The 21,530-nt window shown below is 46.9% G+C and overlaps 1 protein-coding gene across 4 annotated transcripts in view; it reads left to right on the forward strand.

The window, feature by feature from the left end:
- Positions 1 to 16,522, forward strand: part of ATXN7 (ataxin 7) — a 138,066-nt gene extending 121,544 nt beyond the window's left edge. For all 4 annotated transcript variants that reach the window (XM_045991241.1, XM_045991242.1, XM_045991243.1 and 1 more), the window contains 5 exons: positions 917 to 1,182; positions 2,716 to 2,914; positions 3,276 to 3,397; positions 8,662 to 9,628; positions 12,382 to 16,522. In XM_045991241.1, the coding sequence (XP_045847197.1) occupies positions 917 to 1,182; positions 2,716 to 2,914; positions 3,276 to 3,397; positions 8,662 to 9,628; positions 12,382 to 12,399 (1,572 nt within the window). In that variant the 3' untranslated portion in view covers positions 12,400 to 16,522. The remainder of the gene's footprint in view (positions 1 to 916; positions 1,183 to 2,715; positions 2,915 to 3,275; positions 3,398 to 8,661; positions 9,629 to 12,381) is intronic.
- The last annotated feature ends 5,008 nt before the right edge of the window (positions 16,523 to 21,530 follow it).

Below are 21,530 nucleotides of genomic sequence, written 5' to 3' on the forward strand. Positions count from 1 at the left end.
GGCACGAGTTGTTGTTAGTTACCCTGCCGGGGTTGATCTTCTTTTTCTCAATGTGCCCATTTCCTAATTCTGAAATAGATGTTGTCTTAAGATCCAGACATGCTGTCTGTCCCTTTTTCTTGATCTGCGTAGTGAGTGTCTGTTTGTAGGGACTGACTCTGCTTCATCTCTTCCAGTTCACGCTTTCTCCTCTCGGCCTTCTGGTCTTTGCTTCTCTCCAGGCTTCCTCTTCCAAAGCAGTCCCCACCTCCAGGATGCTTTGAGCCACTTTCACTCTTGACATGGCATTTTCACTTGAAGAGAGAAACACTTGTCTAATTTTTACCCTCTGGCTGTTACTGAAAAAGGAGTCTCTGGTACATTGTTTTAAAGTAAGCTTGCACCCAATGTGGGGCTTGAACTCACAACCCCAAGATCATGAGTCATGTGCTCTACTGACCGAGCCTGCCAGGCACCCCTCTGGGACATGTTTATGGCATAAGTGTTTCTTCCCTTTTAGTATTTAAAATCTAAATGGCCCAAATAGGGATTTTTCGGTTTGAGCTAGTAAGAGCCCCGATAAATAAACTGTTACAAATGGCACGGAGCATGAGTACCTAACACCTGTTTGTTTCTACTGTTTGCCATTCACTTACATACCAGGTGGTACAGCTAACATTCCTTCTTTCTCCTGGTGGAAGCAACATCACCACATTCTCATGTATTTGGAGCCTGGGATATGTGCTTCTATTCTAGCAAAAGAAAAAAGGTCACACTCCTATGATTTTTAGCTTATCAAATGGTGAGCAGCTTTTAACTGTGCTAATGGTCCAGATTGTTGTTGGTGGTATTTAATTGGGAATGGTGTTTTTGGATATATGACGGAGAAATAATTATTGATGAGATTCCTCAGTTTCTGTATTTTTTTGGTCTATAGACACATTCCTTAACTCAGCGGAGGGCTGTCCAGGGTAGAAGAAAGCGATTTGATGTGTTATTAGCCGAGCACAAAAACAAAACCAGGGAAAAGGAATTGATTCGCCATCCGGACTCTCAGCAACCAACGCAGCCTCTCAGGGACCCGCAGCCCACCCCTCCCAGACCTTCCCAGGAGCCACACCAAAACTCTCACGGAGTGATTCCTTCTGAATCAAAGCCTTTCGTAGCTAGTAAACCTAAACCTCACACCCCCAGTCTTCCAAGGTAAGCCAAATTCTCCAGTTCTCTCCCTTTTCCAGAGAACAGACTTGCAGGCTCTCTAAAACCCCAGTATAGTCATGATGTTGAGGAGTGTACATCACACTCACTTTCTAAGAAGATGAGAGATTTTTCTAATTGGGTTTTAATTTAAGGAAAAAAAAATTGTTGAGTTCATCAGTCAGTTTCAACCAGGGCTGCTCTTGGCCAAATGCAAGCAGCGAAAAGAAGCCAGAATGATCTCCTCCACCCCTGCTCAGCTTCTGGGGTCTCTTAACCCCACTGAGTGGGCTGAGACTTGGGTCCTGACTGCAGGTCAGTGCCTGGAACATCTCACATGGCTTTGGCAGCGTTTTCCCGTTCACTTGTCTCAGTTCTTGCAAAACACAGCAGTGGGAGTCCTTGCTGGGGATGGGCATTCAGCCTGAGTTTTTACAGCATCCATTTATCAGCCTGTTTTTTCATTCATTCATTTGAGACCTGGGCCTAACCACGTACTAGGCATTTGAGCTGTTTTGTAAGCGATGGATCTCAGAGTGTTTTATGAGAACTTAATGCACATTCCTCTGAGACAGTGAAGGTGTACTTGAATATATGTGTCTTTGTGCTTGTATATTTAACCAAGTTGAAGTAAAGGACTTTGTCCCCAATTTCTAGAGGGAAGGGAAAGAGAAAGGCACAGAGAATGAGAGCCTTCCTTGCCAGTCATGGGCACCAAGGACTTCTGCTTAGGGACGTGCCAGCCTCTGGTCACTGTGCCCAACCTTTCCCCCTCATGTGCCTGTTTCTTAACATGGTCACGTGACAGGTAGAAGTGGCTGCCCATGGAGACCCATGTGTGTAGTTGAGCTGCTCCAACATGGGCCCCTCTGGTCTGTGAGAAGCATGGCGGGGAAGCCGTTGGAGACGGTGCCCCAGAATGTGGCCAAGCCCAGGCTGTCCGTTCCTTGGCAAGTCCTTTCTTTGGCCATCTTCTCATTGAAATTTTTCCATCTGTAAAAAAGTAAACTTAGTTCTAGAAGCAGCAGGCATTCATATACGTAGGAAGCCTACAGTACCACCCAAGTGGTAGGCTGTACACTGTCCATAGCAGGTGGTCATGCTGCCTCCTCCTTCCATTACCTCTGGGCCCTCTCAGGCTTAGAGCACGTTGCCATTTATCTCATTTATTGCCTCAGTAACCCAAGTCTAGGTGAAATTTGAAGAGGAATCAAAGAAAGACTTCTCTTAAGTTCCACTTCTATTTCCTCTTCTTGGGGAAACTAGGAAGAGGCCCCGAGCCACTCGATCGGCTACAGAAAGGAGAACCATTTGCAAGTTACCTTTGGGTAGAACTGGCAGACAAATCCCTGTGACATCGTGCGGTTCAGGAGAGTGGATTCTTCACTCCCCGGCCACCTGATCAGCATCTGTTGCCCTAGTGCTAGTGGGGGACCCCAGGCCTCCCTAGGTGGTCTCAGACACGTTGTTGTATCTGGGTTAAGGCGGCTGATTCCCAGATGTGTGATCTGATCAGTGCTGCACTTTCTACTCACCAAGGCCTCCAGGCTGCCCTGCTCAGCAAGGTGGGAGTGCCCCCATTGACCCTCCTCCAGTCCATGAATCTCCACACCCTCCCCTGCCTGCCACTGAGCCAGCTTCTCGGTTATCCAGTGAGGAGGGAGAAGGCGATGACAAAGAAGAGTCTGTTGACAAACTGGACTGTCATTATTCAGGTCATCATCCTCAGCCAGCATCTGTAAGTTCCACATGCACCCCCGTGTTGACCCTCCCCACGCAGCAGGGACAGGGCACTGCAGGGGGGGCGTGCCAGGGGCCTTGGCATGCCCGTTCATGTGGGAGACATGGTCAAGGTGTGAGAGCAGCTCAGAACAGGGCGCCCCAGAGGCGGCATGCACTCTCTCCTGGGACACCTTGTGCTTCTCCCTGTCTCTTCCATGAAACTCAGGGCTAGGCATCTTCACTCTCATGCTTCACAGCCTACGGTACTCAGAGTAAGCTCTTTCACGGTTAGCTCCTTTCCTGAAGGCGAGAAAGCCCTCACCTCCTGGGCTGCTGGCGGAGTTAGCAAGCACGCGCGGTTGTGCTCTCTCTTGCAGTTTTGCACATTCGGGAGCCGGCAGATTGGAAGAGGCTATTACGTGTTTGACTCCAGGTGGAACCGGCTTCGCTGCGCCCTCAACCTCATGGTGGAGAAGCATCTGAATGCGCAGCTGTGGAAGTGAGTGCCTGTCCTGCCACTTTGGGGGTGCGGAGAGGGGCCGACTTTACCTGGTGCTGCATCCTCTATTTCTTATGGGACTGATTTAATAATGATGATGGTGATGATGATTTAATAAGCTTGTCTAAAGATTTATTTATTTTAGAGTGAGCGAACAGGGAGGGGCAGAGGGGACGAGGGAGAGAGAGAGGATCTCAGGCAGACTCCCCACTGTGCGTGGAGCCGGATGCAGGTCTCCATCCCACGACCCTGAGACCATGACCTGGGCGAAATCAAGAGTCTGGCACTTAACTGACTGAGCCACCTGGGTACCACAAGATAAGCTTATTTAAAATGAAAACACGGCCTCTGACTGTCCCTGAGAAGGCCCCTCATCATTCATTCATTCATTTACTCTTTGAGCAGATGGGTCTTGCTCTGGGTGCCGTGGTTCTAGGCAGAGGGACTCCCACATGCCGGGGGAAACACAAAAACAACTAAACAGAAAATCAGTAGAGGTTGTAGCTTGTCAGAAGGGAGATCCTGGAAGCACCAAAAATCACTGGCACTTACTGAGAGCTTACTGTATGCCAGACAACTTAGATTTAATTTTCACGGTATGCCATCTTGGGGCACCTTGATTATCCCTCTTTTACAGATAATGAAACCGAGAAGCAAGGTCACACAGCGAGTTGGTAGTAGGGCATCCAGGGTTTGGATCCAGAGGCAGTTTTGTTCCTAACAAGGAACTGAGATGGGAAAACAAGAAGCCAGAGGGAGTCAGGGAAAGCCTTGCCGAAGAGGCGATCCTTGAACTGAGATGGATGGATGAGAAAGAGCAGCCCATGGGATGGTGGGATAGAGTGGCCTATAGGCAGAAAGAACCATATGTGTCAAGGTCTTGAGTCAGAAAAGATCATGGCCTGTTTGAGAAAAAGCAAGAAAGCAAGCATGCTACAAGATGAAACTCAAGAAGCTGGCAGGGGCCAGATGACCCTGAAATTGATTCTGAGTGCAATAGGGAGCTGCTGAAGGTTTCAGGAAGAGGAGACATGTGCTCTGATTTACAGCATGAGATAAGATGGTCATCTCGTGTGCCATGATGTGTGCTCGTGTTCCTACATGGGATTAAGTGGAAGAAGAGTTTCATGGCCAAAAGGCTCAGCTTTTTCTGAAGTGAAATAGTTTTCATTATTGCAGGACTTCTCAGAGCCTTTGTAACTCTCACAGCAGGGAATATCATGTATAATGTAGAACATCTCCCAAGTTCTTTTGACTTGGGAACCTCTTGGTGGAAAATCTTATGGAACTAATGTTTGGCGGACTATGCTTTGGGAAACCTTGAGTTTTGCTAAAGGAAGGGAGCTGTCCAGTTGTCCACATGTCATTCCATAATCTTCATTTGAGCATCATTTACTAGGGCCTTCTTTTTTTTTTTTTTTTTTTTAAGATTTTATTTGACAGAGATCACAGGTAGGCAGAGAGGCAGCCAGAGAGAGAGAGGAGGGGAAGCAGGCTCCCTGCTGAGCAGAGAGCCGGATGCGGGGCTTGATCCCAGAACCCTGGGACCATGACCTTGGCCGAAGGCAGAGGCTTTAACCCACTGAGCCACCCAGGTGCCCCTACTAGGGCCTTCTTGAGAGGACTTTGCCAGTACATCCATTTGCCTTGCTGCCTCGGTTCCCTCAGAAAGTCAGAGGAAGCTGGTCAGAGGCCTTAGGTAGTCCACAGTCTGAACTAGCTTCATGATCATTAATAGGACTTGCATTTATTCTCTTAGAAATCAGATCCAGAGCAGTGCTGCTCTGTTTTTCTAGTTCACATTTCTTCCTGGTTTTTACTAGATAAGAGGCTCCTTTTCCCTCTTTATGAAGGAACTTTGTCCTTGCCTAGAAAAATAAGTCAGGGCACTGGTTTGTTGGGATTCTGGGGGTCTCTCCACATCAGGAAACCCCCAAATAGGTGAAATCTAAGCTGCTTATTTCTTCAAACTACCTGTTAGGACTTGAAGAGCTCATTGAGCTCCCCAAGGTATGGGTTTAGTGTACTCCCAAGAGTTTCAAAGGGTCCTCAGAATGACTTACTTCCATTAGACTGATAAGTGGTTTATGGCCAGCAGTTGGGGTGAGTATGGTTTCAGCTCATAGTGGCTTGTGGGGGGAGGTTTTTGTCTTTGTGCCGTGACCTCTTGAAGATGCAGAATCATGAGGTTGTCTCCACTGTCTCTCTGTTAATTTTCTGTCAGAGACTGACGGCCTTATCAGTCACTTGATCCCCAGCAAGGAGGACATCATGGCTTTCTGTTAACATGAACTTTGGGGCGCCTGGGTGGCTCAGTGGGTTAAGCCGCTGCCTTCAGCTCAGGTCATGATCTCTGGGTCCTGGGATCGAGCCCTGCATTGGGCTCTCTGCTCAACAGGGACCCTGCTTCTCTCTCTCTCTCTCTCTCTCTGCCTACTTGTGATCTCTCTCTCTCGCTGTCAAATAAATAAATAAAAATCTTAAAAAAAAAAAATCCTGAGTTTAAAAACAAAACAAAACAAAAAAAAACATGAACTTTGGTTTTAGAAAAGCCAGTACAACTGAGACGTTTTGCTCAGTGATGAGATGGCATACAGGCCTGAGGCAGACAGGAGCTTGGAGAGAGGTGCCAGGCAGTAAGGCCGGCCAATGCAGACGAGCTTCTCAGGCAGCTCCTGAGACTTGCCGCAAGGAGTTCAGCACTTCTCAGCTCGAGAACAGTCCTCAGGTGGCATCTTTGACTTACTCAAGGAAACTCCCAGAGTGGCTCAGCCGAAAGTCCTCCCTTCCAGGAGACCCCCTACTTTCCGTGGCAGCCTTCTCAGTCCCTTTAGTTACCTGTTACCATTAATTTGGGGATAAGCGAAAATGGGATTTGAGTATGGCCGTGAAATAAGTCATCGTCAGTGTATGGAGTCTGAACCCTGATGAAATTAGGCTAGCACGTCCTCTGGAGCATGGCCATGACCCCAAAGGCCAGTTCTGAGCTCCTGTGACTTCTTTCAGCTGCTTGTCCACTGTTGGTTGGGGACCGCTATTCCACACATCCTAAATCCTAAGGAAGGGATAGGATTTTTTCTTTGGTGGTGGGGTGGGGGAGGGGGGGTAGAGTGGGAGACAGTGGTACTTAGTTTTCTAGATTGCTAATAAATTCACTGGGGTAAAAAAAAAAGAATAATGAATGTAAAGAGGTATACAGTTCAGAGTTTTAGTCCCCCTGACCCCTACATTCGTATTTCCCACCCACCCCCCCAGACAGGAGCATTTTTTATTAATTGCTTGTATATCTTTACAGAATTCACTTATACAGACATAGGCCTGTACGACTGCATAATCTCTCTTTGTCATGTTTTTATACAAAAGGTAATGAATGACTTAAAAGAGTTTGTGTGTGTGTGTGTGTGTGTATGTTTGTTTTTTGTTGTTGTTGTTTTTTAACCAGGAAGCAGTATCTTGTGCAGAGAGATCCACATCTCTCCTGGTCTGGAAGCCTTGCCTTTTCCCAGGATTTAGTTCCAGTAGCCTGGTCTTCAGGCTTCATCTCCCGAAGCCACCTGGTGGCCGCGAGGAGCCACTGCACACCATGAGCAGGGGCGGTGCTGCACCCACACATTCAGAGCAGGGCTTCTCAGAAGTGCCAGTGCCCTCAGATTGCCTGGGGGTCTTGTTGAGATGCAGATTCGGATGAAGTAGGTGTGGGTGGGGTGCAGGGACTCCTCATTTCTCATAAGCCTTTCAGACGGCATCTGTATTTGCCCTCTGTGAGAAGCATGGGAATAGAGCCCAGCTTCTCAGTTTGTGCTTCATTTTGGAATCCCTCAGAGATTGAGAAACTTGCCGTGTCTGGACCCTGCCCCACAGGGGGATCTGGGTGTGGTCGGTCTGGATGCAGGGGTCCCTGGGACCAGAACGACACTCCTGAATGGGGTGGTTACAGCTGGTACATATACAGTCAATAGTTGTTTTTATTAATAGCTGTAGGTCTCACAGAGCATCTGGAAAGCACTTTGGCAGCAGTTAGGACACCTCTCACCTGGAAGATGAGGAGCTGGCACCCCAGCTGGCCTGGATCCCCTAGAGCTTCCCCATAAAGTCAAGAGCAGTCCCGTCTCAACACTTGCTTTTCATTCAGGCCATTTTCTGTGTTGTCACCTGGGTGTTAATTCTGCCATAGGGGTTTTTGAAATTCTGATGCTGGCATATTTTAAAATCAGAGCAAAACCAAAAGGGACCTCCCTGGTTTGCCATTTGTATAATTCTTTTTTTTTTTTTAAGATTGTATTTATTTATTTGACAGACAGAGATCACAACTAGGCAGAGAGGCAGATAGAGAGACAGGAGAAAGCAGGCTCCCTGCTGAGCAGAGAGAGCCCAATGTGGGGCTCGATCCCAGGACGCTGGGATCATGACCTGGGCCGAAGGCAGAGGCTTTAACCCACTGAGCCACCCAGGCGCCCCTGGTTTGCCATTTGAATGACACTCTCATCTTCTGATAGATACCTAACCCAAACATTATTGACAGAATACTTTGTTCCAACACTGTGATTGGGAACCCCCAGAGATGTGATTTGAGCCATAGGAAGGACTTAGCAGTTGCTATTAAATCACTGTGGCCTTCCTTTTTCCTCATTTGCTCATGAATTCCCTCAACATTTGCGTGCCTCCAGTGTTCATAGCACCGTGCTGGGCACTGGGGTACAGTTCTAAATATGCTGTGGACTGTTCTGTCTGTAGGGAAGTTAGCCCATGATCAACAGTCACTTGTGGGAACTGCCTTGAATGCCCCCAAGTCTGGGAACTGGCAGTGTGACTCCGTGGAGAACCAAGCAAGCCAAGATGGTCAGGGCAGATTTTCTAAGAAAATGACAATGGTCTGAAACTGAGGGGTGACCAGAATATGGGGTCAGAACATTGTAGGTGGGAGATGGACAGTGCCTTATGTCCAGGCCTATTCTAAGACGTAAGAAAGGTTAGTAGGTGGAATCTGGGAATGGGGTGGAGGGAGGTGGATGGGAGGAGGCAGTGTGAGGCTAGGGACCTGCAGGAAGTGAGGCTCACGTGCTTTACAGACCATTATTCTGAGAGCCCGAGGAAGGCATGAAGGAATGTGAAGGAGAGAAGTGGCAGGAAGGATGGGCTGTGCATTTCAGATGGATCCCTCTGACAGGTGTGTGCTGCTCAGTGCCAGAGGTAAAGGGCACGTCCATCTCCAAGTTTCTGTGAATGGCTGTGGTGATTCTTATTGTCCTCTCTCTTCTTCGCAGGAAAATCCCGCCGGTGCCCAGCACCACACCCCCCGTCTCTACACGTGTTCCTCATCGGACAAACTGTGTGCCGACGTCACAGTGTGGGGTCAGCTATCTGGCGGCAGCCACTGTGTCGGCCTCCCCCGTCCTGCTCTCGTCCACCTGCATCTCCCCGAACAGCAAATCGGTACCAGCTCACGGCACCACACTAAATGCGCAGCCTGCCGCCTCTGGGGCAATGGATCCCGTGTGCAGTATGCAACCCAGACAAGTGTCCTCTTCCTCCTCGTCCCCCTCCACGCCCTCAAGCCTATCCTCGGTGCCCTCCTCCCCTATGTCCAGGAGACCTCAGAAGTTGAAATCCAGCAAGTCTTTAAGGCCCAAGGAGCCTTCTGGTAACAGCACTGACTGTCCCAACGCCGGCAGCGGTGCCAGCGGCGGCTCAGGAAAGAAACGCAAAACCAGTTCCCCACTGTTAGTTCATGCTTCCTCCTCCTCCTCTTCTTCTCATTCCATGGAGTCTTTTCGGAGAAACTGTGTGGCGCACTCTGGGACTCCCTACCCCTCCACGGTGGCATCTGCCCACGGCGTGGGCCTCAACTGTGTGGCAAATAAGGCGAACTCGGTGAGCGTTCGGCACGAGCAGTCAGGGAGGGGCCCCCCAGGGGGGAGCCCCGCCGAATCCATCAAGAGGATGAGTGTGATGGTGAACAGCGGTGACTCCACGCTTTCTCTCGGCCCGTTCATTCACCAGTCCAGCGAGCTGCCTGTCAACTCCCACGGCGGCTACTCACACTCTCACACTCCTCTGGACAGACTGATCGGAAAGAAAAGAAAGTGCTCGGCCGGCTCCAGCAGCGTCAACAACAGTAGCAGCAAACCCACAAAGGTTGCCAAATTGCCAGCCATGAACAACGTCCACATGAAACACGCGGGCACCGGCCCAGGGGCACAAGGACTGACGAACAGTTCCCTCCTTCATCAGGTAGGAAATGGACTGTGAGCCCTGTGGGGGTGCCCATTTCCTCTCCCTCGAGCTCTTTGGCCAGCTCAGAGATCGGTGTGGTAGGGTTGGTTGGTTTGCCTGTAAACACGTGTCCAGCTTCATGGTCTCTCTTCAAAGGAAGAGTTCATGGCCATGTGAAGGTAAAACAGAGTTTCTCTGCCAGGATTTCCTAAGACTTGGAAGATGCTCCCGGGTAAGGAAACCACGAAGCACATTTTATTTTAGCAGGTAGGGCCGCAGAAGCCATCCCGCGTGACGTGACGGCAGCATACGCAGCACAGCCCGTGGGCACAGGCCTGGGGAGTGCATGTCTAGGGCACCGTCCAGGGAGGACGCAGGCCATGATCTCCTGGACACTGGTTCTCTCGCTTGCTCCTCTGAAAAAAGCTGGCCCGCAAACTCCTCATCTAGAAAGGGATGGGTTAAATTTTTGAAAGAAAGACCTTTTAATAATCTTCCTATCAAAGGACCTGAGATTTTCCAGTTAACTCTCTGCTTAACTTTTCTCCCGGTTTTCCAGGGAGACAGGGAAGCAGCAGTAAGTGTGGGCAGAGCTGAAGACTAAAATCTCATTTAAGTGAAGAGATGAGAAGGCAGTGTGAATGCAGGCCCCCTTGTAGAGCAGTGGCTAGCTGGGGGTCAGATTCATCATGACCCGTGACTCTGTCTTGCGCTGTTCGCTCCCCACTCTTCCCCCAGTTCCCGTCCTCCCTTCACCCTCTTCTCCTAGAGCCGCCGCCTCTAGCTTCCGTTGCTCTAAGTGTCCATTCACCTCTCATCCTGTCACTCATCAGTGTGTCTCCTCTCCTTCCCTGCACACGGGGTTGTCCACAGCGCCCCCGGAGCCCTGGGGTACAGTGCAAGGTCCTTCTGTCCTGTCCTGCTGTCTTCCTCCTCTGCAGAACTTCACTCAGTGGGCAGGTTGGGACTTCTGCAGAACATACCAGGACGTTTCCTGCAGTGGTAGCACTCCCTCCACTGTCTGTGTGCATGAAAACCCACTGCCAAAGGTGCGGGCAAAGAACTACCCAAGAATCGAAGGAGCAGCTGTTTAAATTCTTCTCTTTGCGCCTCGAGTCTATAGGGACTGTTTGTGTGTTGCGTGGCTCTTTGAGCGAGGGGTCCCTGGACATGTGAAAATGGGCTTTTACCATTTGGTTTGTAGCTATTCATTAGCGATTATCAGCATAAAAGTATGGTGCAGATACTGCCGGAAGTGGTACAGCCAGCCGTCCTTGACAAGCTTCCTTCTGCGTGTAGTTTCCTGATCCTCTCTGAACCTGCGGGAGGGGTGTTCCCTTGTGTTGCGATGCCCCATGTGTTCTTTTACTGCCTGCGCCTAGCTTCCCATAGACGGCACTGCCAGCCCTTGGTGCCCACAAATCACGGAAAGGAGGGGAGGAGGCTGGCGGGCGCAGCAGAGGTGAACAGTGCTTGTGGAAAATGAGGGAATGGGAGCCCGTGTGCACAAAACATGTGCTCCGAGAAACTTGTCACCCACTTCAAAGAAACTGCGGATCTCGACTCAGCACGAGAAAGTTTGGCCGTGTTTAGAAGTTATGTAGTGTGTTGTCTTGAAATCTGATACAGCCCACATATCTGCTGGCTGAGTATGGCTCATGAGCTGCCCGTTTGCCGCTTCTGGGGAGGGCCCTGTCCCACTAGGACAATCGGTCTGAGTTTGGGTTCTTAAAATTAGTTCCAGCTTAAGTGTGTATTTGGGAAAGATTTCCCCTGTGCAGTAGAAAACTTTTTTATTGTGCTGCACAAATCTGGGGGCAGGGGATGGCTAGAGATTGGAGGATCAGTGAACCCCCAAAAAAGTGTTAGATATTTTCAGTGTCTGTGCTCATTTATCTGCAGGAGGGATTCTGTAGCTTTCTTCAGAATCTCAAAGGTATCCATGACTCCCAAATGCTGTAGAGAACGGCGCCCTTAGAAGAGTAGGGGCCTTACCTCCCTGTATCTTGTAGAGCTGATTTTAAGATTTAATTAATTTATATTTTAGGGGAAGGGTGGGGCTGAGGGAGAGACAGAATCTCAAGCAGACTCCGTGCTGAGAGTTGAGCCCAACACGGGACTTGGTCCCATGACAATGAGGTCACCACCCGAGCCAAAACCAAGAGTCAGATGCTTCACCAGCTGCACTCCCTGGATGCCCCTTGTGGAGGTGATTTTAAAACAGAGAAAGCTGAGCTGGTTGAAGACCCCTAAACAAGGGAGTGGGTGTGGTGGGCCGTACTGGGAAGCCTGGGGGCTTGGCAGCTTCCCCCAGCCAGGCCCCAGTCGGCCTCTACCGCCCAGGCCTTCAGTAGCTCACTGTGGGTCATTGGGGGCCTGAGTTTCCCCCACCCCAGGCATTGGGCACTTGGGTGTGAGTTCTTATACCGGCGTGGAGGCCTTTGTTCACTTCTCAGCTGACAACCTGGAAGACCTTCAAGGAAATGAAATCAGTAAATAAAACCAGAAGGCAAACATGAGAGCCTTTTCTCTAAGCTAGAAACCTGGCCTGCCTCTCTTCTAGATGGTTTTCTAAAAGTCAGTCTTTTAGAATGATTGTGCCCAAGGGGCTAAGGCCAGACTGTTTAGCTGAGCGCTCCCGGTGTCCCCCAGTCACCAGAGAGAGCTGAGCGGTGTGTGGCCTTGAGGATGCTCTGTTGGGTGGCAGGGGGGGCCACGCATACCTGCTTACTTACCTTTTCATTGTTTCCCCACCCCCTCTTTTTTGAAAGCCAAAGGCACGTCCCTGACAGCTGAAAATAGCGCGGGGAGGAATAATCTGGACACTTTTGACGACAAGTTACACCTCCACTCAGCACTATGGACTCCACGATGCCTTTGAGTCTGTTTTCCCAACCTCCTGTGGGCCTCGAGGGTAGAATCTGCCAGGCTGTTGTTGTAACAAGGATTCCCCTGAAGCTCTGTCTGTAGCAGTGAGTACTTGCAAAGGACACTGGATCAAGTTCAGCCACCGAGTTGCTTCTGTCAGTGTTAAAGTGGCCTGGACTGCTTGCTTCCGATCTGTGAGAAGCTGTTGCTTTGTTTTTTAACTTGCAGTAAATCATGGAGCCACTCTTTGAGAAGATTGGTTGAGCGAAAGAATGTCTTGGCAAGAGCATTACTGTAGACTTTTCTCCCTTCTTCCCCCTTCCTGTCCCAGTTCTTTTTTTACACTGTCTTCTGTACGTCCCTCCAGCAGTTAGGTGCCCCGTCTGGAGACACGTTCCAGAGGAGAGCAGAGCTACGCCCTGAGCAACCCTCCAGAGAAGGGGTGTGCTGGTAGGCTTTATAGCAGTGTTCCGGGCGTGGAATATGGACATGAGCGCAGGGCACCATGACAAAACAGCCTGTATTTCCCCCAGCCTTTGCAAGTAATTTTGGAGTAAGAAGCTGTCAAAGGTTTCTAACTTACAAACTGGTTTAAAGCCATCGACGCCCAGAGAGCAAGTATACCACATTTTAGAGGCTTACTTTTCATGGTACAAAAGCAATTCTATGTAATTTCTTTCTGTTCTTTTTTTTTTTTTTTTTTTAAGAAAATGCAATTACAAATTAGTTTTGATAATGGAAAGCCAAATTTTGGTTGGGGGATGGGGCGGGTAGATAAAATCACTATGGGGGGAATGTTTTTCCAAGATTTCCAAAGAGATGGAATTTTTTATCCTTTAAGTTTTCATGTTATACAGAAAGGCAGATTGGGTTGGTTGCCCTGCCCAGTCTCCTGGTTTTAAAAACTTGCCTTTGTTAAGTGAAATTATTAGGATGCAACAGAAACTGTTATTCACTGAGTCATTAATATATTAAATGTTTCCAGGGCATCGTGTGCATTACCCTCAATCTCTGTGGCTACTGTCCTGGGACTCCATGTAAATTCCTGCTTTGAGCACTCCCCCTGTTGTGTATGTCTGCACTCCCTTCCTCTCCGCAGGTTCACCTGGATGCAGTTGGGTGGGGAGCAGGCACCCAGGGAGGGGAGCAGGCATGCATGGACACAACCCAGGCCAAGGCGATGGGATGCATACACGTTCCTGACAAACCCTTCTCTCTGGTGATTACTACCAGCCATCTTCCAGAGAGAGTTTGGAGTCCCTTGAGGTTATTTATTTATTTATTTTTTTGGAGTACCCCATCCCAAAAGAAAGAGCTTCCTGTGTTAAAACTGTCACTGCTTGAGAAGGTCTCATTGCATGGGGGAATGAGCTGGGGCATTTGAGCTGCTGATTCCATGATCACAGCTCCTGAAACAAGAACCCAGGCACTTTTCCCTAGAGGAACACGTAGAGTTACCGAACACCACAGGGTACATTTCCCCGGGCTCTGATCACTGCTCTGGGCAGGGCCTGGACAGAGCCAGTCAGTTAGTGCATCCTTTCTTTGCCTACAATTCTTGGGTTACAAACACCAGTTTCAGGGAATTTCAAGTCAACAACAAGTAGAATGAATGAATAAATACTTGGTTACCAGCCTAATAATGTGAATTGCTACAGAATTATTACGTAAGACAACAGAAACTTTATGCAGATACTTTAGCTATAAATTGATGTAAAATATTGATTCTTTTTAAAGGAAGGGGAGAAGAGTATCTTGTTCACTTATTATGCAGTCAGTAAATATTTTTAAAAAAAATGATACTATAGGAGAGCTTAGTAAGGAGAGCGCATGGATGGGCCAGTTTGGTATAGTTAGGAGAAATCAGTCTGGTTGTTCCATCCCAGTGGAGGGAGAGAACGGAGGTAAGAGGGAATCAGAACGTACTTGGTTGATTCCTTGGTGACAAGTGCAATGGGGATATGGGTAAAAATTATTTTCAGAGCCAAGGGGACTTGATGGTTATAAATGAAGTTGCTTTTAGCGATGGAATTTATAGACAGATCATGTTGTTCCGAAAGATGTGAATAGGATCCATGATAGCAAGTTGATTCAGAATTCTGTAGATATTTAGATAAGAGAGTGTTGATCATTTGATTTCTTAGACTGAGGTTTTAATTGGATTTCATTATGTCTCCCGGTAGTACACAGATCATCGGGATTAGGAAATTAGCCATTTTGGATTCTGCCTGCCACAAACAGACCTATTCTAAACAGTGCTATTAAATTTTAGACTGTTCAAATATTTTATTTTCTCCTACAACTACTTTTTATTATAATGAACAATTAAGACCATTTAAAACACGGGAGTACAAGTATTTTTTTGAATTAAATTAACTTGCAAAAACCAAATTTGCAGTGGTTGGGTTGTTTCTAGACAGACTTTGGTATCAATTTAAAACCAAGATAATTTTTATATTCTTTCCAATAGAATTTCATGACAACTCCTGCAGTTTTCTTAACCTACAAAAGAAAAAAAGTGCTGCATTGATGAACAAAGAATTCTACAAAACCTACTTTTGTATCTTTATTTTGGAATTTCTTGTTCTATTATAAATATGGAAGTATCCCTATTTCAGAAGACATATTTTGTTAAAAATGAATTGTACATATTTAAATATGTATTTTTGCACAGGTCTTTTTTTCTGATATCCTGTTTTGGTACAATTGAGATCATCTAGTATTTATTTATTAATTAATAAAAGTAAATACCTTTTTATAATTTGAAGTGGTTCACTGCCAAGCCAATAGTTCTAGAACCTGCCTCCTTTACAGTTTAAGGGATGCCTCTGTTCTGTGAAAGTCTTTTTGTCCCTTTTAATGTCTCGGGAGCGGATTCGTGCCGATCAAGTGGGCATTGCTTCTCTAGTTGCCTGATTTCCCGATAGACTACACGTAACGAAGTGACACACTGCTTTTCTTTTGTTTGTGTTTTATGTGTGAGTGCAAGTGCGCGTGCGTGCCTGTGCATTTGTGTGTGCACACGCTGAGCACATGTGTGTTCATGTGTGATGTGGTTTAAAACTAACGGGAAAAACTGAAAGTGCCTGAACCTAGTTTTAAGCTTCGACAGATTCTTTAAAAAGACTTGAATGTTCAGTTCAACTTTGGAGTTTGCTTTTCCACCTAAATATTGTTTCTGAAATCTTAGGGGAGGAGTTGAAAACCACCAATGCTGGTAATTTTTATAAGGTATTTTAAAATTAAGGCCTTTTGGTTCACAGTAATTCAACTGGTGATGGATTGCCTGGTGGCACCAAGGGTTACAAATCTTTTTTGTCAGCCAGCAACTTACACAATATGTCCATTTTGTTATTCACATGAAATACAGAGTTTAAAATAGAATATTTAAAAAATTTTATATTCCAAAAATATAATACAAAGTACCTCTGAGAGCATTGAAAAATGTATAATTTGAAAAAATGTAACTTATAAAGGCAGCTGTCTTCCTGCAAGAGTTCTGTTGCCAAGGAATTCTTACTATCTCTCTGTCCAGGGGGAGGGGGGAGGCTTTGGAAAATGATTGTTAAAAGTTTCATTGTTTAGCAGAAAATAATCATTTTTACATTTTGTGCAAAACATTCTACACTTTGCGATCATTTAAATGAGCACTACATACTGTCAGTGTGAATGTAGGGCCTTGAAAAGCATTTTGCTGTTTCTTTGAGCTTGGTTATAAAAGCAATCTCCTGTGTTAAAATGTGTGAATAGTTTGATAATTTGTACACGTAATCAAGAGCATCTCAGCTGGACTTTATGTTGGCTGCTGTATAGAACATGAACAAATGTCAAGGGATAGAAAATTACTTTGGATATTTAAAAGAGAAGAAATATATAGTCTATTTGTTTTGTAACAAGTTTCTGTAAATAAAATAATTTATACTATTTATAAGAAAAGGTTGTGCTTTGCTTTATGAGAAATTAGTTTGTGGAACAAACATGTTACTAAATGGGCAATAAAATTAGGACTTCTCAATAAATAAGGTTGGCTGCATGAAATATTTTACATGTTTCTGCCTCGTGATACTAAACCCCTTTCAATCTAGTCTGAGTTGTCTTCATTTTTGAATCAGACATTCTTGTGAAGCACCTTTGGTTTCCTTCCCTTCTGTATGAGCTAAGTACAGGGCTTAAGATGTTTCCCTTCTTGGGCACAAAGCTTTGCTTTGGAGAAATTAATAATGGGGTAAACTGTGAACACTATTGCAGGTTTGTCAACCAAGGGAAGTTGATACGTTGAGAAACACATTCTGTCTGGATTTGTTTAGGTGTAAATTCAATGGCGTGTGTTCAGTTTTCATTTTTCTCCAGAGGTAAGTTTTGTTTCCGTGACTAGTGGGGTCCCTTCCTTGCTTTTATGTACCTCTTCCCTCCTGGAAGTCCAAGTATATGCTGGTAGTCTTCAGCACAACATCTTGGATCTCTAGAAACTGGGCCAGTTTTTCCATTTGCAAATCATTCTAAGAAATTAAAAAGTATTCTTGTTGCTTAACATAGTAAGGGAAGCATCTGATTTGTGTGTTGGAGAAAATGTCCATTTATTACTCTGGATTCAACCCCCACCATGCCACGGACTTCCCATTCCCTCCTCCTTAGATCAGCCAACTCCTAAAATCTTTTCTGAGAAGCTCCTTTCACCTCAGGTGTCCTTCTTAAACTTCCTGGGAAGAGGTTTGCTCAATGTCTTAACCCTTTTTGCTTTATTCCCTTGCAGGTAACCTGGCCATGGACAGCAGGAGACTCTCCCGATTCCAGGAAGGGGGGTTGGCAGGAAGACAGGGGTAGGAAGGTCATTGTCGGCAGAGAGAGGCGTCTGGGCAAGCGCAGGTGGGGAGCAGTGAGGACAAGAACCATTGTGGGTGAAGCCTCTGGAAAGGAGGGGCTGGAGGGTTGCAGAAGTCGGCACCAGATTGTCAAGGACCTGAAGTGTCATGGGGCCTTCAACCTCAGGGATGTACAGTTTAACCAAATGTGATTGTCACAGCCCAGAGCTTTTCGGGACCCAGTGCCAGGGTGCTGCAGGTGTCAGAAGTAAAAGCCATTCAGATCTTTCCCTTTTTCTTATACTTCTCTGTCTTTTGCCTCACATCTCATCCCTCTTCTGTCCTCCCCCTCCCCAGCTTAATCAAAAAGCTCTCCCCTAAATTAGGCCCACAGCCCTGTCCCCTTCTCATCCCACTTTCTACTCTTTTGGTCTTTTCTGTCTGGTAAGAAACTCCTGTTCCTGCTGCTGATGAGAGTTAAACAAACTTACCTTTCACCTCGTAAGGCTGTGCGATTCTTGGCACTTCTCACCCCCTTTTCCACAACCAAAGCCCGGGGACCAGAGCTGCCGCTGGCAGAGACTGTCTTTCAGGAGAAAGGGAGATGGAGCCAGAGGAAAAGGTTTTCGGAAGAAGGGGAGATTCAGACACATAATTTAATCCTTTTTAAAAAATCCCCATCATAGAAGGGCCGTCCTGTAACTACGGAGGACAGCATGGACAGGTGAGAGCCTTGGGACTAAGGTACGGTGCTGTCGTAAAAACCCAGGTAAGAGCTGACTGAGTTTCCAGACTAAGGCAGTGACCACGGGGATAAATAGGGAACGGATTGTAGAGATACTTCACAGGTAGAACCAACAGGTCCTGAGGTCTCATTATGTTGAACAGTAAGGGAAAGTTGAATCCAAGGTAACATACAATTTCTAGCTTAGCTGAACTGGTTGATGAGCTGTGCATGTATGATCTGTGACAGAGAAGGAGAAATCCACAACGAATTTGAGTAGCCACTGGGATACTCATGTTTAGTGCCCAGTGGCTATATGTACAGTCTGGAGGGAGCTTAAGAGAAAGGTGTGAGCTGTAAGGTGGAGGGTTGTCTTTCATTCTTAGGTGGTAAATGAGGTCATGGGAGTGTATGAGTTCACCTAGGAAAAAGAAGGTCGCTATTGGATTAGGCTCATTATTATGTTAAAATGATGCCCATCTAATTGAATGCTTATAATGTCCGTTGAAGCATTTTGCAAACATTGTCTCTCACGAAGCCACGAAGCCACTGTAGAGTAACGGGAGTTTTATAGAGTAGGTAGTTTTGATGCCAGTCAAACGGAGGAGGAACATCTAAGAAGTTAAGTGTCTCACCTACAGTTCAGCTACGGTAGCATTGCCAGACTGTGAATTCAGGTCTGTCAGATCAGTGGTTCTTAATTTTTGTTTTTTTCTTCCCCACAGATTTCAAGAAAGTAGTATGGATTCTCTCTGCCAGAGGCACAGACATACCACATTTCATGTTCCATCTCCAGGACTTCACAAGCCTGAAGCCTATCCTCCGTGGACCAGGGAAAGAAGAAAGGCCAAGATGAGAGCCTGGAGAGCCTATTTTTGGTGAAGAGGTTGAAAGGGTTTAGTTAGAAGTTTGGACAGTTGACTCCATTGTAATTAACGCCACCAAGCCACTCAGGTAATGTTTTGGTTTTATTTTTTTTTTCCTCCTCTTGCCTCTTTCTCCAGGATAATGGGAACAGCAGGTGTTAGTTCAGTGGAGAGGTTAGAACTTGGGCAGGGAGTTTGCCAGGCAGTTAAAGCATATGAGGGTATGGCTGAGTCATTGACGATGGCCTTCATTGGGGCATTCAAGGAACAGAACCAGAAGCCTCCATGTAGAATCTTTGAGACGCTCTCAGGACATTTTATTTGTAATTACCCTTCTGGTAAATCCTACAATCCTCCTTCCTGGTAATTTGTCTGCGATGAGACAAGTGATTTATTCGCCCTCACAGAGCTCAAGTCCAAGTTCAAGTTCAGTTCAGTATGGCTGTTACTGGAGGAGGGGCTAAGGGTGGTAGGATCCAGGTAGGATCCAAGAGTTAGGATGGTGGCATAGCGCTTCTAGTGACAGGTCAGGGAACAGAGGACTAGGATAGTAGGGCCTGGAGTAGAATATCAGGTTTCAGTTTGAACAACAGAGCTCTTCAGAGGTGCTTGTGATTCTTGGGTCCTGGGTGAGACCATGGCAGAGGCTGAAAGTGGCCTGGGGGCGGGGGGAGAGCACTGCCATTCAGGCTTAGGCACTGTGAGGTGAGGCTATTACTGTGTAGGTTGCTGGTTTCAGAGTGGTTGGCATTGAGAGGAAGATGGAGCCAGCTGTTTGGTCTGGTGCGAATAGTGTGGGGTGGCTTGGAGGTCTGGGGACAGTGAGCACAGAGAACTGGTGGTCTAGGTGGGTGGTGAGCAGCTTCAAAGAGAAGGCATTTTGAATGAAGGTGGAAAGCCTGTGGCCAGGAGAGGGCAGCAGACTTGGAGACTTTGGACTTCATGTTGGCCCCAAGGCCTTGATTTTATTTTTTTTTAAATTTATTTATTTGACAGAGATCACAAGTAGAGAGGCAGGCAGAGAGAGAGGAGGAAGCAGGCTCCCTGCTGAGCAGAGAGCCTGATGCGGGGCTCGATCCCAGGACCCTGGGATCATGACCCAAGCTGAAGGCAGAGGCTTTAACCCACTGAGCCACCCAGGAGACCTGGCCTTGATGTATTTTTGAGTGAACAGCCTCTAACCCAAAGAGAACTTCGAGAAATGAATGCAGCATCCTCCAAGGCGAGTGTAGAGTTTCGACAGCCTTGAGACTCTGGTAAACTCTAAGAGGGTTGGGGAAGTTATCAGGACGCTACCTACTGGCCGTCTTGACTAAAGAGGCCACTTGCCTGAGGCAGTCAGGATTTGTAGCAGCTGGAGGGAGGCCCACCCATCATCTTTCAGGTGCAGATTGTCCCTTTTACTTCTCACAGCCAGTCTGTCCAGGGAAAATTATGCCAGACCTTTGGGAGGTCTGGTAATCCTCCCCCTGGACCCAACTGCTACAGTTTATCTTTTGTAGATCTTCAGAAACACAGGAATAATGCACACCTGTGGCTCTCTGCCCGTGAAACCCACGCTAGCACATACTCGAATTTGTCATGTTTTTTCAGACAGGGATTTAACCTTACGTCCCCATTGCCAACCTGGAGCCGGCAGTTTGCTACAGTTTGTCATTTGTATAGCATCAGGAAGGTGAGAGATGATCGTTATCCCCCTCCTTTCTTCCTCCTAATCATAAAGAAACAAGATTTCAATGATCAGCCATTAATCCTCTTTAAAAGACAGGTTAAAAACAGCACCAAGGGGGCGCCTGGGTGGCTCAGTGGTTTAAGCCTCTGCCTTCAGCGCAGGTCATGATCTCAGGGTCCTGGGATCGAGTTCCGCATCGGGCTCTCTGCTCGGCAGGGAGCCCGCTTCCCCCTCTCTCTCGGCCTGCCTCTCTGCCTACTTGTGATCTCGCTGTCAAATAAATAAATAAATTCTTTAAAAAAAAAAAAAAGCACCAAGGATTAATCCAAAATTACGCAGTTTGCTCATTATCAGTAACCTTCTGATCAGTTAATACTAATGCTTGGTCAGGCTACTACAGGACTAAAGGCATCCATCATAAAATGGGTACAGAATGGGGAGGTGGGACTGGTAATGCAGGGCAGGTAGTGGAAAGGAACAGGGCAGACTGTGGGAACAGCACTGTGCTGGAGAACCCACGCTAGCCGTTAGCTTGACGGGGAGAGCCCGGAGGCAGCCTCATCTGTCCATTTTTCCACAGAAGCTAGGTAAGTGACCTTGGAATTGTTTTCAGTTTTTAGAAGGTTACTGTAAATGAATTTTTATCTAGGAAACTAACTTGAGGAGTGGGGTGGGGACAGGCATGGCAGCATTGCTTCTTGTGGGTGACCAGTAGCCAACTTCATATCATCAGGAAGCATTGTCTGCCATCCTGGTGGGCTTTGGTCTTTTGAGCTCTTTGATCCCCACCTGTGGGAAATTGTGGGCCTGGGCCTAAAATGTCTGTAAGTCTTTTATTGGGTTTAAAATACTCTACCTGTCCATAACGCAGATCTTAGCATTCCATAATTACATAACAAATATAAGTTTGTTAAAAACGTCAGTTTGATCTTGATCAAATACAAAAAATTCAGTTTTTTTTTAAAGATTTTTTTTATTATTATTATTT

The sequence above is a fragment of the Meles meles genome, chromosome 20, assembly GCF_922984935.1.
Source record: "Meles meles chromosome 20, mMelMel3.1 paternal haplotype, whole genome shotgun sequence".
Classification (NCBI taxonomy): domain Eukaryota; kingdom Metazoa; phylum Chordata; class Mammalia; order Carnivora; family Mustelidae; genus Meles; species Meles meles.